This window comes from Cibotium barometz, chromosome 16 (assembly GCF_041138505.1).
Source record: "Cibotium barometz isolate CiBa-2024 chromosome 16, ASM4113850v1, whole genome shotgun sequence".
Classification (NCBI taxonomy): Eukaryota; Viridiplantae; Streptophyta; class Polypodiopsida; order Cyatheales; family Cibotiaceae; genus Cibotium; species Cibotium barometz.
This window is the reverse complement of record NC_141061.1, coordinates 13328269-13341542: the sequence shown is the minus strand read 5'-3', so window position 1 is coordinate 13341542 and position 13274 is coordinate 13328269. Positions and strand designations below refer to the sequence as shown.

The window sequence follows — 13274 nt, the reverse complement described above, 5'->3', positions numbered from 1 at the left end:
TATCCCAGGTAATGAATTTCTAATAATCCAAATGCACTCTTCTTCTCATTGATGTAGAGCTCATTGTCCTGTAAAAGTTTCAAGACTTTCTCCACATTCTCCTCATGATGCTCTACACTGGTAGAAAAAAGAAGCATATCATCCAAAAAGATGAATAAGCACTTTCCAATGAGCTCCATGAACACTTGAGATATCATCTAATTGAATGCCATCGGTGATGCATTGGTGAGTCCCAACGTCATCACCACAAACTCATAATAACCACTCGCTCATGAAAGCTGTCTTTGGGATGTCAACCTCAAAGATCCGCACTTGATGGTAACCACTCTTAAGATCTATCTTGGAAAAATACTATGCACCATCGAGATGCTCTAGAATGTACCATTGGAAACTTATTCTTGATAGTAAGCTTATTAAGTGCCCAGTAGTCCAAACATAAACATGCGGCGTTATCTTTCTTCTCGACAAATAAAAGGGGCGCAACAAATGGCAAGGATGATGGCCGGATAAATCCAGCCCAGAGTAACTGAAATAATTCTTGTTTTAGTTCACCCTCCAATGCCTTGGACAAAAGAGGAAAAAACTTACTTGGAGGCTATGCCCCTCGGACCAACTCAATCCGATGATCCTCAAGACAAATGGATGGGAGCTTGGGCCAAAGGTCGTCCCTCAACATGATGTCTTGAAATCATGAAAGAAGACCTTCCAACCAGACCTGCCAACCATTGTTTTGACGTCTAAACGACGGACTGTTTGAGTGTGGAAATAATTCAAACTCATCACCTTTCTAGGACCCAACTTTAATAAACATTAAAGTTCCCTAGGGGCCACTAAGGCCTAGGGGCAACCCATGAATAAAACATTAAAACATTAATGTTCTTGTTCCCCCCTTCACACCTGGAGATGTCCACACATCATTATCTCTGTCCGGGCACCCCAAATGTGAATCATTTAATATTTTTGCTCAGCAACCACCATGCCCACACTTGTGCTGTTCCATTTTCACAAGGTCATGACATACCCCCCTCTTGAAAAATGGCAAGCGTCCTCGATTACATTCTGGTGATACAGCAAAGTATCCAAAGTGAAATATACAATATGACAAGATCAGCGTCCCAATCTCTCTAAGCCATGCACATGTAACATCATTCACTGCAAACCAATGGCGTAGTAGTAGTCCAAGTTGTATACCACTGTGAACCATACACAACCACAACATCCAATGTGACTAGTACACATATATCATAGAAGTCCCATAAACAGATGTACTGTCAGCCATCAGTACCTTCGGGTGAGACAAAAATTGCACCAAGCGACCTCTAGATGTCATCTGAGCCTGTCTGTATCAAGGGAGTGGAGGTGCTACCTCCCTATTGAGCATCAGGCAATGCTCCAGACCCATGCTCTGCTGAACCTGAATGAGCCAAAACAAAAGTTGGCTCTAACTCAAAGGCATCGAGATAAAGCTGCAAAACCTGAGGTGAATCTGTTAAGTCACCTTCCTCCATCCACTTCGCATCCATCGGTGAATAGTTCTTGAACTTCACAAGATAGCGACGGGAAACGTTACCTCGTACCTTTCTTTCCTTATGTGCTAGTATCTGCTCTGGAATAAGAACCTCATCAAGTTCCTCAACTTCCGGCTGAGCCTCATCTGATACATCCTCAAGGAGACTCACGTGAAAAGCATTGTGAATCCTCCAGTAATCTGGTAGCTTCACGCGATATTCCAATACCTGAAAAGACCCATAATAACGTATGCTCAACTTAGGGAATAAGCGCTCTTTACCCTTCATCATTTTGAGTCTAGCCTTTTCAAAGCGCATAAGAACCCAGTCACCCAATGCAAACTCTAAAGCACGTCTGTGACGGTCTGCGGCCGCCTTTTGCTTCAGCTGAGTTTTCTGGAGTGCCAACTTAACTCTCCGATAAGCTTCATCCATGTTTTCCACATACTGATCAGCCTCAAAGATCTTATCCTTTGTATGCAAAATGGGTGGTACCTTCTTCCCTCCTTCCACAATCTCAAAAGGCGCCTTGCCTGTCGAGGTATGAACAGTGTTGTTACAACTTGGATATATGTGTACTAGTCACATTGGATATTGTGGTTGTGTATGGTTCACAGTGGTTTACAACTTGGACTACTACTACGCCATTGGTTTGAATGTTGATACATGTGCATGGCTTAGAGAGATTGGGACGCTGGTCTTGACTGCCGCAGGTACAGCCGGCTGCAAGTACAAGCGGCGCTGATTCAGTCGAGTACTGCGCTGTGGTTGGCTGGGTGCAGGTGAAGCCGTCAGGGAACCGTGCAACAGGTACAGGCGGCTGTACAACTGCTAACAGGCGGCCGAACAGGCAGATTCAGGTGTGCGCAGCACAGTCCGTACAGTTCTGTACGGACAGATTCAGTCGGGTCCTGAAGACCTGTACGGACGGGTGCAGAGTGTCAAGAACTGTACTGTCCAGCAGGTACAGGTGGCAGCAGCTGCAGGCGTAGAAACTGTACAGACAGTTGCAGGTAGTGCTATATCAGAGCTTATTTGGTGCATCAGACAGTGGTTGCAAGAAGGCAAGTACAGACTGGTACGATTGGCTTCTCGAGTGCAGAACCACATGCTGATTTGGTAAGCTCTGAACTTGTTCATCTATCTTTCTTTCATTGGCTTATGTCTGTTGCACAGTTGAGCTATTTGGCCCCTTGTGAGAGGAGGGGTATGGCAGATTGAAAGGGTGGAAACAGAGATTGGACAGTGAATGAATGTTTGTGCTGAGTTGTTGAAACCATATACATGGGATATGCCAGATGTATGCTCAAGGCTGCCCTGCTGAATGGTCTTGGCTGATCAGAGGGAAACATAGAGTGTTGCTTTTGTGGGACACAGATCTGTGTGTGAATCCTCTGTGCTAAGAGGTCTTGTGGGCTGCCAGATTGGACATATAGGTGTAATCCCCTGGCTGGTTTTGTTGTATTCAGCTGTACATCTTTTTGAAATTGAATAAAGAAATACCGCAAGGGGCGCCAAGCTTTGGGGCCAACAAGTGTCGTTTTCATTTCAGATTTGGGACACTCTAGCTCCAATCAAATTTGTTTTTATATCTGGACTACAAGTGGAAGGGTGACTGCTAGTCTACCGCACTTTGGTTTCTACCAGAGGCCGGTTTCACTATGAGTTGTTTTGAAGCCTAACATAGCAAGTATTTTGTGCTTCCATGGCTCAAAGACATGCAGGGTTGTCCTGGACTACAGTGTGCCGGTTGAGCTTCCTTGGCTTGTATGAACATGTGCTTGTTTTGTCGGCTTTGTGGGAAGGACTCTCACCCCAATCTTGGCATGGCACATGCCAAGATGGATGTATGTGGATGGAGCCCCAGGAAGGACTCTGGTGTGAGTCCATTGACATGGCAAGGTTACATGTGTGGCCTATGGAGCCTGACATGACAGTACATGTATGGTTTATGAAGCCTGACATGACGGTACATGTATGGTTTATGAAGCCTAACAACCAAAATTGAGATATTTTTGGATATAAAAATCCTCCTAGTGTCTAAAATGGGTTTCCCTGAAACAGAAATTCAAAAATAACTTTCCAATGTGCAATTGGAAATAGGTATAAAGGACCTTAGCCTAAGGGTCTAGATTTTCAGAAATTTTTGGATTATGGTCCAATTAAGGTTCCTATGGGCCAATAGGATCAATCCATGTGTGGGGAGGAGATAAATCCAATTTGTAAAAGAAGATACCCAAAAATGAGTAAATGCCCAGTGAGATTCCACTGCCCCCTCCGCGCACCGGACTCCCGGTAGCTGACAGCGGAAGCAGTCCCCTCATGCGCGGGGCATGGTGTGTTTTTCTTAGGACTAGCAACCCTAGTGCTCACTTCGTACTTATGTTTTGGAAAGTTTACGGAAGGATTCTGGATTCCTGAATATTCAGAAAAGCGGCAACTCTGTCGAGTATTCTATGGTTACAATGAATCTGGATTTATGGTTTTAAATAATCAGATTATGTTGAATGGCAGTCCATCTGCAATACTTGAAGAGTATTTCCACTCGTATCAGGCTTATACAGTTGTGGACAACTGTCTTATGAGACAGAGGGGATGTCACCATTTGGTCCCTTCACCAGTCTTGATCGTTGTTTCACACATTGAATGGAACCAAGGTGTGAACGGGGATTTTCCACAAAAGAAAGCTGAAGCATTTACTAGCAAAGTTTGGCTTGAAAGATGGCTACAAAACATGAGCAATATGGGACTTTATTCATTAAGGTGGCTTATAAGGTTTATAAGTCAACGGGTTCACACATCATTAAAGTGTAGCCGGACTTATTAATATTTTGGGCCTAGATCCCTGGACAGAGGGAGGCGCCTAGCATAAACTTGGCCAACAAGCTGGAAAAGCACATAAGTTGATATTTTGGGCATATTCAACCACTTTTCACAAAAAGGGGAAAAGCACAGCTATTTTTGGGCTGGTCTACTCCTTTAATAGCAAGAGGAAGGATCCACCATGATGTAACTTTTTGGTCTCATAGGTCATTATGGCCTTTTGAAGACGTTAATATAACATTTCATTTCATTTCATTTCTCTCTTCCTCGCCTGAGCAACCGGCCGTACAGCAGCAACAGTGTTCTCTCTCCTACAAGGTTGGCTGTACAGTACAGCAGCAACCGTTTAGGTCTCTCTCTCTCTCTCTCTCTCTCTCTCTCTCTCTCTCTCTCTCTCAGGGCTGGCCGTACAGTTCTCCCTCTCCTAAGAGCTGGTCGCATAGCAAATACGCACCTGGAAAGGTGTTCTCGCATTGATTTCTATTCACTAGAACTGCTGCAAAACCATTGTTTCTCAACGAACAGGATGGCTCGAGAAAGGTGCTTGTTGGGATGGTACGTAGGGCGAAAGAAGTTGTCATCACTGGCAGAGTTTTCCGGATCGCATGACAACAATGCAGGCCAAAACATGGCAGAGAAGGCATGTGTTGAACACCTGTTGTAAAAAAGCACAACCGCATTACAGTGTTAACCAAGAAATAGGCGCGCGTGCGCGCGCACACGTGCCCAAAACACAAACAAAAAAAGAGTCTTCCAAGGAAAAACTATGCAAAGCAACTAACACACACCTAGCGAGATGGAGGAGAGCTGGCGGAGGGTGGCGCGAGAGACAAAAGGAGAGTGGGGGGAGGGTGCAGAGACAGACGGTAGTAGAGCTGGGGGAGGGAGAGAGAGAGGAAGGGCAAAGACAGATCTGGCCGGAAGAAGGAGAGCTGAGTAGAGGTCGCACAGAGAGACCAAAGGAGGAGGAGGGGAAGTCGCAGAGAGACGGGAGGAGGGAGAAGTTGCAGAGAGACTGGAGGAGTAGGACCTTAGTGTTGCATTAGTTAATGCCACATCAGTAACAAATAAAAATAAATATGTGTGAATATACACGAAAGAAATTTGTGTGAATATACATTAAAAAAAATTGTGTGAATTCAGCCAGAAAAGGAATGATGTTGAAGTGGAAGCATGTCTTTTTGAGAAATTACAGCAATATACCCAAAGTGCTTTTTCCTTACAGAAATCAGACTTCGGGTGATGTTAGCTTTTAAAAAAACTTACATTTCTTTTATTTCCTACAGCAAAAAATATTTTAAACCATAAACTCACTAATTAAGGAAAGAATAGCAAGCTCGTTGAAAAAATCTTGCGGGTTTTGTGCCCACGGGAACGTTAGTTACTGGTCAAGCTGAACCCATGGCCCAAGTTTGAAACCTCCCCATCCTAGATATGGGTATAAAATTACTAGATATATAAGCTCTCAAAAAATGGTGACTTTTTGTTGACACTAAATTAAAATGGTGTAGATATTACATTGGCTCCAATTCACGTGAGCAAGGGAACTGGAAAGCAAGGTCGCGGCCCAAGAACAAATTCAAGACCTCCTACAAGCGGCCTCGTCGACGAGCAAGGACATGTCATTGACATCAAGCTCTCAACAACAGGTACATAATAGATGGTGGATAAAGAATCCGTGACCCATCTTCTTACAGTGGTAAATGGGCTAATCAACCAGTTGGTCCTCTTGCCGACCTAGTCCACAGCCCCAAAAAGCATCTCTTACCTATCCACATTTGATGAACCTAGGCCTTTATGTCCACCCTATGGTACACATATCTGGATGTCCCAAAACAGGTCCTTCCAACCCATACACGACCTGTATTAACTTAAATGGTGTATTTACAGATAACCTAAGCTAAGGAGCTAGGGTGGATGGTAGGTATCCATGGAAAAGAGAGAGAGAGAGAGAGACACACACACACAGAGACACAGAGAATGCTCAAGGAGAGAAATGTTACACGACTCAATGATAGATTCTATTGATGTGATAGAAGTGATCTTCACTCATCAAGTACAATGCTTTTGTAGCCTTGCAAACTTATCTTTTGACCCATATAAATATCACACTAATAAGTGTATGCCACATGGCACACTTACCTTATCCACTCATAAGAATGAGTTAACACACTACTAGCACAATAAGTTAATAACGCTTCTCGAAGCTAGTGGAGTGTCGGTGAAGATTTGCCCTTTTTTGACGGCGTTGACAAGCAATTAACACTTGGGCAATCATTTTAGGCTCAAGGGCCACGGCTAAGGGCCCGGAATGGCTTCAATTTGAAGCAAGAGGCTCCAATTTGGAAAAGGCCCAAACTTTTGATATTGTTGAAGCCTTAATTTGATGCAAAGGACTCATTTTTGAAAAGTCCCAAAAAGTAGTGTATGCACAAGCTCTAATTTGATGAATTTTACTAGGTTTTTGAAAAACCCTAATTTTTGTTGTCGTAGCACAATGCAAGTCCACGTGGCTGCTGTGGACATTGATGTGGGCAATGACTGTGATGAGCAACGAGCACATTGGTGTCGGCTGCACGTCACTACCAGTGAGCAGTAGGTCAGGCAGAGGCAAAGTCGCAAATTGCTGTAGACGGAGGTGAAAGGTGATGACAGCTGTCAGGCAACAGATGAAAAGCAAATGAGACTACAAATGATGGCAACTGTAGGACAAACAGCAGCAGCTAGGGCAGCTGCTACAAAGGGCAGTGTAGGGCAACGCTAGGCGACACTCGCTGAGAGCAACCCAAGGCAGTGCTAGGTAGGAGCAACGTTGGAAAAGGCAATGGCGGTAGTTACAAAGGTGCTGCACAACGGCTCCTGCTCGAAATGGCGGAGATGATGACATTAGGGTTTACACAGGATCGTGTAACAAGGCTCTGATACTATGTTAACTTACATGGTGCATGTAAGATAACCTAAGCTAAGGAGCTAGGATGGATGGTACGTGTCCATGGAAGAGAGAGAGAGAGAGAGAGAGAGAGAAAGAGAGACAGAGAGAGAGAAATGAAATGAAATGTTATATTAACGTCTTCAAAAGGCCAAAGTGACCTATGAGACCAAAGTTACAACCATATGACATCTGATACACTATCTGGAAAAGAAAAGAAAGGACTGAAGGTAAGTATCTAGCCCTACAATACATCAATAGGGAGCAATTTCCCAGTATGAAAGGGGTCTGGTGGACTCCAGGATGTCTAAATATTTGGAAAGTACAAGCTTTGGGAATGGGGGATTATCCTAGAATACAAAGGACCACACTCCTAAAATTTAGGAGAGTTGCTATTTTTGGCCCGACACCGATGGAAATTCTGTTCGTGTCATTACATCTCGAATTGGGCAGATACCAAGAGTTGGAAAATTGCCTATGACAGAATGTCTACCAGTTGGGATATTTTTAGAGATAAAGTTTATGGAAGGACCCATCTCTTAGATTGGGACATGTGACAAGAAAGTGGACCAAAGTGAGACAAGTGGCCTGACACTTGTTAGAAAGTGGATCAAAGTGAGACAAGTAGCCTCACACTTGTCACTTCAACTATTGTGTGGCTCTCCACTTGTCATTGAAGCCTTCTCTTGCCATTTTAGCTCATGGGAGGCCCAAATCTATAAATTGAAGCCCTCTCTCTTCATTAATAGAGGCTCTCTGGCTGCACACTAGCCTCTACCACCGTTACAGGCTGCCCTAATGATGGCTACACTCTTGAAGGCTGCCCATGAAGAATACCGGCTGTTGGGGACTATTTTTGAGGCTTCCATCACGAAGAAATACTTAAAGCAAGGGTATTTAATCATTTTATTATGATTTCTAGCCATTGTAATTTGTACTTGTTGTACCAGTCCTTGTACTTTCTGTATCTACTGTACCAGCCATTGTATTGGTTGTACCAGTCCTTGTACCTGCCGTACCAACCACTCTACCGATTGTACCAAACATTGTACTTGCTGTAACAGCCACTGTAACTATTGTACCAGCCATTGTACCTACTGTACCAATATTTCTACTGGATGTAACGGCTATACTAGCCACTGTACCTGCTGTACAAGCCACTGTACCTTTTGTACCAACCATTGTACCTGTACCGGTTGAATGGAGAGTTGTACTTGCTGTACCAGCTCTGTTGCATGAAGACCCGTGGTTTTTGGGAAAGAATCAGTACCCACACAGAGGTATATGGATTATATTGTTGGTTCGGCATTTCTATAACCTGTGTTCCAGCTTGGTGGCCTCGTCTTGGGTTGTGTTATGGCATTTGTATATGGATAATCCGGCATCTCCCGTGGGGAGAGTAAGGCACTCAAAGCTTGTACAGGATATTATTCTCCTTGGGTAATGAAATACTTCAAGGGGGGGGGGGGGGGGGGGGGTCGCCCCATTCCGACCTCTATGCGGTGTCACATGTGCAAGCTCTATTTTCAACATTTGTGGATGTTTTGTCCAGCTTTTATGTCTTATGCAAAGTGATGATGGATATGTGTTAAGGTTGTGGCCATTTTTAAATGTTTTAATATGCATTGATGGTATCAACAAGTGTCTCAAAGGCCCTAGTCCCCGGGGCACCGCGAGTTACGTTGGTATCAGAGCATAGGCTTTCTTGGAAGCGGAGGCTTCCTTCTATAAATAAGGAAGAGAAAAGATCTCAAGCGGGGACCACACTTACCATCATTGCTGTTAAGCATGGCCAGCCGCTTCATAGCTTATGAAGCAAGAGCATGAGCACTAGACAGCTTGTTGATCTAAGGATTTATGAATTCACAAAATTTTATCTTGGAGTGGATTGGCTTTATGTACACACGTTTAGCACTCTCTCCATATGGATATTGTGGATTATATTATCAAGCTTACAGGTAAGCTATATGGAGATATATGTCAGGATATCTTAAGGATATGCCATGCAAGGAGAAAGGGGTTGTTGTTTGCCTTGAGATGATTTCAGGGAAACATTGTTTATGGCTCCCTTTATTGGGATGGATTATATCTATGGAGATTTCTTTCTTGGACGAGATTTATATAGATATTGGGTTTCGCAAGCAATTTCTATGGACGAATCTGTCCGAGTTTATAGAGAAGAAATCTTTGGATATCTCATGGATATGATGCTTTTATTGATAAAGTCCACCTCTACTCCAAGGTGTGTGGTTAGCACGGAGTATGTGGTAAGAGTTATGGTATACAAGGATTATGGTATACAGGTCTATGGATTCCTGGACTTCTTTTCTAGGGATTTGGACCTATCCTTAGGTTTATGGATTATTCTTTTTGGCTCCCTTTATTTGGGATCCATTGGACTTATGAAACTCATGGTTCACATACCCTGTGTAGTGTTCTCTTGTCCTACGTACTCTCTTGAAGATTGTTTCTACCATGTGTGGGTGGAACAATAGAGAGCAGATGGAAGGGAACATGGGCACTTCAGAGGGTAGTGTCAAGCACAACATACCGTGTGTAGTGTTCTCTTGTCCTACGTGCTCTCTTGAAGATTATTTCTACCATATCTAGGTGGAACAATAGAGAGCAGATGAAAGGGAAGATGGGCACTTGAGAGAGTAGTGTGAGTTGGTGGCCGAAATGCCTATAAACTATGTGTAGCAGAAATGCTTATGGAACACCAGGCTATCTATGCCTGCGAGTGATTGTTTTATCTTGTTACTTGAGCCCATCTCTCATCCAAGGTGTGTGGTCAAGAGTACCAACACGAAGTGCAAGTGGTAAAGTGGACATGATACCTCGTTAGCACGAGACTTATGTGTACGCCAAGGGTCATGTGGATTGGCATATGTTTGTGTGCCTTAAGCTTGTTTGTCACTGGATTTATACAGTGACATTGTTATGACCCTGTGTTTTTCCCTCTCGACAACAAGCAGGTGGGCACGGGCACGGGCACGGGATGGACAAGTGTGAACATACATCAAGTTTGGGTATGAAAAGGAAACTCATAAATAGTGGCCAGCCCAAGTGTGAAAGGAGACAAAAGGAAATTTTAAAGATATAAGGTTTTTAAACCTTTGATGCTTCAAATATTAGTATTATATTTTGAAAAAAAACATGCGTTTTTAATCTTGCTTTTGGCGTTTTTGAGAAAGCGCATCACCTCCTTACAAAGAGAAGGGAGGCGAGCTGAAGAGGCAAGTTGACGCGTGGATCACCCTTGATCGTCGTCGTGTGGAGTCATCAAGGTGGTCGCCGTATGGAATCAGCTCCGCTACACATGGGCTATAAGCGGCGGGTGGCGCTGCTGCACGTATGGCTACAGGCGACGGGTGGTACTGCTGCATAGGAGCCGGGTGACTGCTGTCGCTCTGTTGATGCCACCGCCAGGAGATGCTGCGGCCACTGGGTGCTGCTACCACCGCCACGAGCCACTGCTTCTGTTGGCCGCTGCTGCTGCTGCCGCCGCTGGTTGCTGCTAGGCGGTGTCAGGTGGACTGTGAACAACTCTGGGCGCCAGATGGATTGCTACCAGCGCATGGATATCAAGAGTGCTATATGCACGGGCTGCCAGCATCCAGTGACCAGATAGGTAGGCAGCCAGGCAAGCGATGAGTTAGGTGGACAGCCAGTTGGGCAATCAGATGGACGCTAGGTGTGGGAAAGCGGTGCAGAGGATGGACACACAGCAATGAATTCGGCCAGGTACTGGTGGTCGTGGAGCAGGTTACTTGCATGTGACAGCCAAGCAGGCGGGTTTTCTTGCATCATGGAGCAGACCCCATCGCTGAAGCATCTCCACAGCCAGATTGGACAGGCTTAGACCACCATGATGGAAGCGGGTCTATGGGTTTTTGGCACCGTGATTGATGGTGCATATGTGAATGGTTCTGTATGGAAACAGAACAAAAGTGTCAAAGGGAAACAAGCCTAAGGGTTTCATGTGGAAACAGGTTGTAGGTTTCTCGAAGAAACATGTATTTGGGTTTCACCAGGAGATAGGTCACATGCACGCAGAAGGTACAGGAATGGACACATGTTTGGTACAGCCTTGCTACTGATTGGGCAGGGAACAAGGAATCCATGACAGAGATGGATAGTACCCTTGGAAGGTAGAGAGGGTTGGTACAGGTGTGTCGACTGTATGGTATGCTGTGCTGTGATGCGAGTTCTCTTTCGAGAGACAGTTTGGGAGTCTGTGTTGTGATGCAAAAGCACTGGCTGTGTCAGGGTGTGATGTTGTTCATAGGGTGAGAGGCTATGGATGGTTGTGGCAGCCCTGATCATGGAAGAAAGCTTCTGTATGCAGGACTCCATGTGTGAGAGTCTTTTGATGTGAACAATGGCTGGACTTGTTTGTGGATGCCGAGTGGATATGAAGCCATGATACAGGGTATTTGCAGCCTTCAGGAGTTCTACTATGACGGCTGAGTTCCCAGTCTTATTGTAATCAAAGCTCTTATAATCAATTAAAGAAATACCGCAAGGGGCGCCACTGCGTTTTGGGGCCAATCGGTGTCCTTATACTATTTGTAGGAGCATTCTAGCTCCCCTGTTTGTTTTCCTTTTTCAGGTTCTCATGGGTGATGAAGTGTTTTGTGTGCGAGTGTTTGTTCCACCGCCTGAAGGCCGGTTTCAAGGTTCCGTTGTCGTGACATCGTAGACTTTCTCAAGTAGGCGAGCCCAGGGTTGCTTTGGTTGGGATAATCACCTAGTTTCCTAAGGGGGGTGAGCTTCTAGTTGTCTCATGAGAGTCACATCAAAAGCTTCAACATGTGGAAAGTGAAAAGGAAGTGCAAGAGGCAGTGCAGGATTGTGTGTCTTTGCCTATATGAGGTGAAGAGCAAGAGCTGAGGATGAAGCTCCAGAGAAAAGACACCAAGGACAAGAAGTAGTCAGCCAGGAACAAGAAGCAGTTGAAGTGTTATGGTGCAAAACATGGGTTGAAGGCTATGGCTTTCGACAGTTTGTCACCGGTGGTATCTTTACGGAGGCTTCATGGGTACGGAAGATAGTTTCTTTCTATGTTTAGCAGTGGTGATCTACTATGCTTCATCGGGGACTTGTGCTTACCACTTGGGTGGTGTGCAAGCAAGTTTTGGATGCTTGAGGATGTATCAGATGAGGCTGAGACGGAAGTTGAGGAACTTTATGAGGTTCTTATTCCCGAGCAAATACTGGCACACAAGGAAAGAAAGGTACAGGGTAAAGTTTCCCGTCGCTATCCTGTGAAGTTCAAGAGCTATTCACTGATGGATGCGAAGTGGATGGAGGAGGGTGACTTAGCAGATTCACCTCAGGATTTGCAGCTTTATCTTGTTGCCTTTGAGTTGGAGTCGACTCTTGTTACGGCTCATTCAGGTTAAGCAGAGCATAGGTCTGGAGCATTGCCTTATGCTCAAGAGGGGGGTAGCACCTCCGCTCCCTTGTTATAGACAGGCTCAGTTGTCATCTAGGAGTCACTTGGTGACATCTTTGTATTCACCCGAAGGTACCGAGGCTGACAGGTTATCTACTTATGGGACTCCTATGATATTGTGTACTAGTCACATGAGATGGTACAGTTGGGTATGGTTCACAGTCGGCCGCACCTTGAACTATAACTGTAACTATGGATAACTCTGTGGAGGGCATAAGTCTTGCGAGCAGTCCTAGAGTTGGTTTGGTTCATCGATATATGGATCGAACTCTATTTGTGCATGTATGCATACAATTTTTGAGTTATTATTGTATTCTGGTGCCATTGGATCCTGGTACCATTGAGAATACTTTGGATAATACTCTGGATTGTGTCGTGTGATGCATGTATATTGGTATGATACATCAAGTACTTTATTATGTTCATGGATGCACCATTGGGTGTGACTCTTGCGGGATGGCCATGAGACATATGTGGGAAGTACTTAGTGGATGTATTGTTTTGATGCATTGAGTGCTTTCATATGCTCATGTTGTACCATCAGTCGTGGGTCCTG

General features: G+C 44.7%; 1 protein-coding gene across 1 annotated transcript in view; it reads right to left on the bottom strand.

Moving 5' to 3' along the window:
- The window catches only part of LOC147630387 (uncharacterized), a 96791-nt gene that overhangs the window by 48353 nt on the left and 35164 nt on the right, over window positions 1–13274 (bottom strand). Inside the window, exon 2 of the mRNA XM_086810251.1 lies at window positions 4786–4986. Within this exon, the coding sequence (XP_086666377.1) occupies window positions 4786–4975 (190 nt within the window). The 5' untranslated portion in view covers window positions 4976–4986. The remainder of the gene's footprint in view (window positions 1–4785; window positions 4987–13274) is intronic.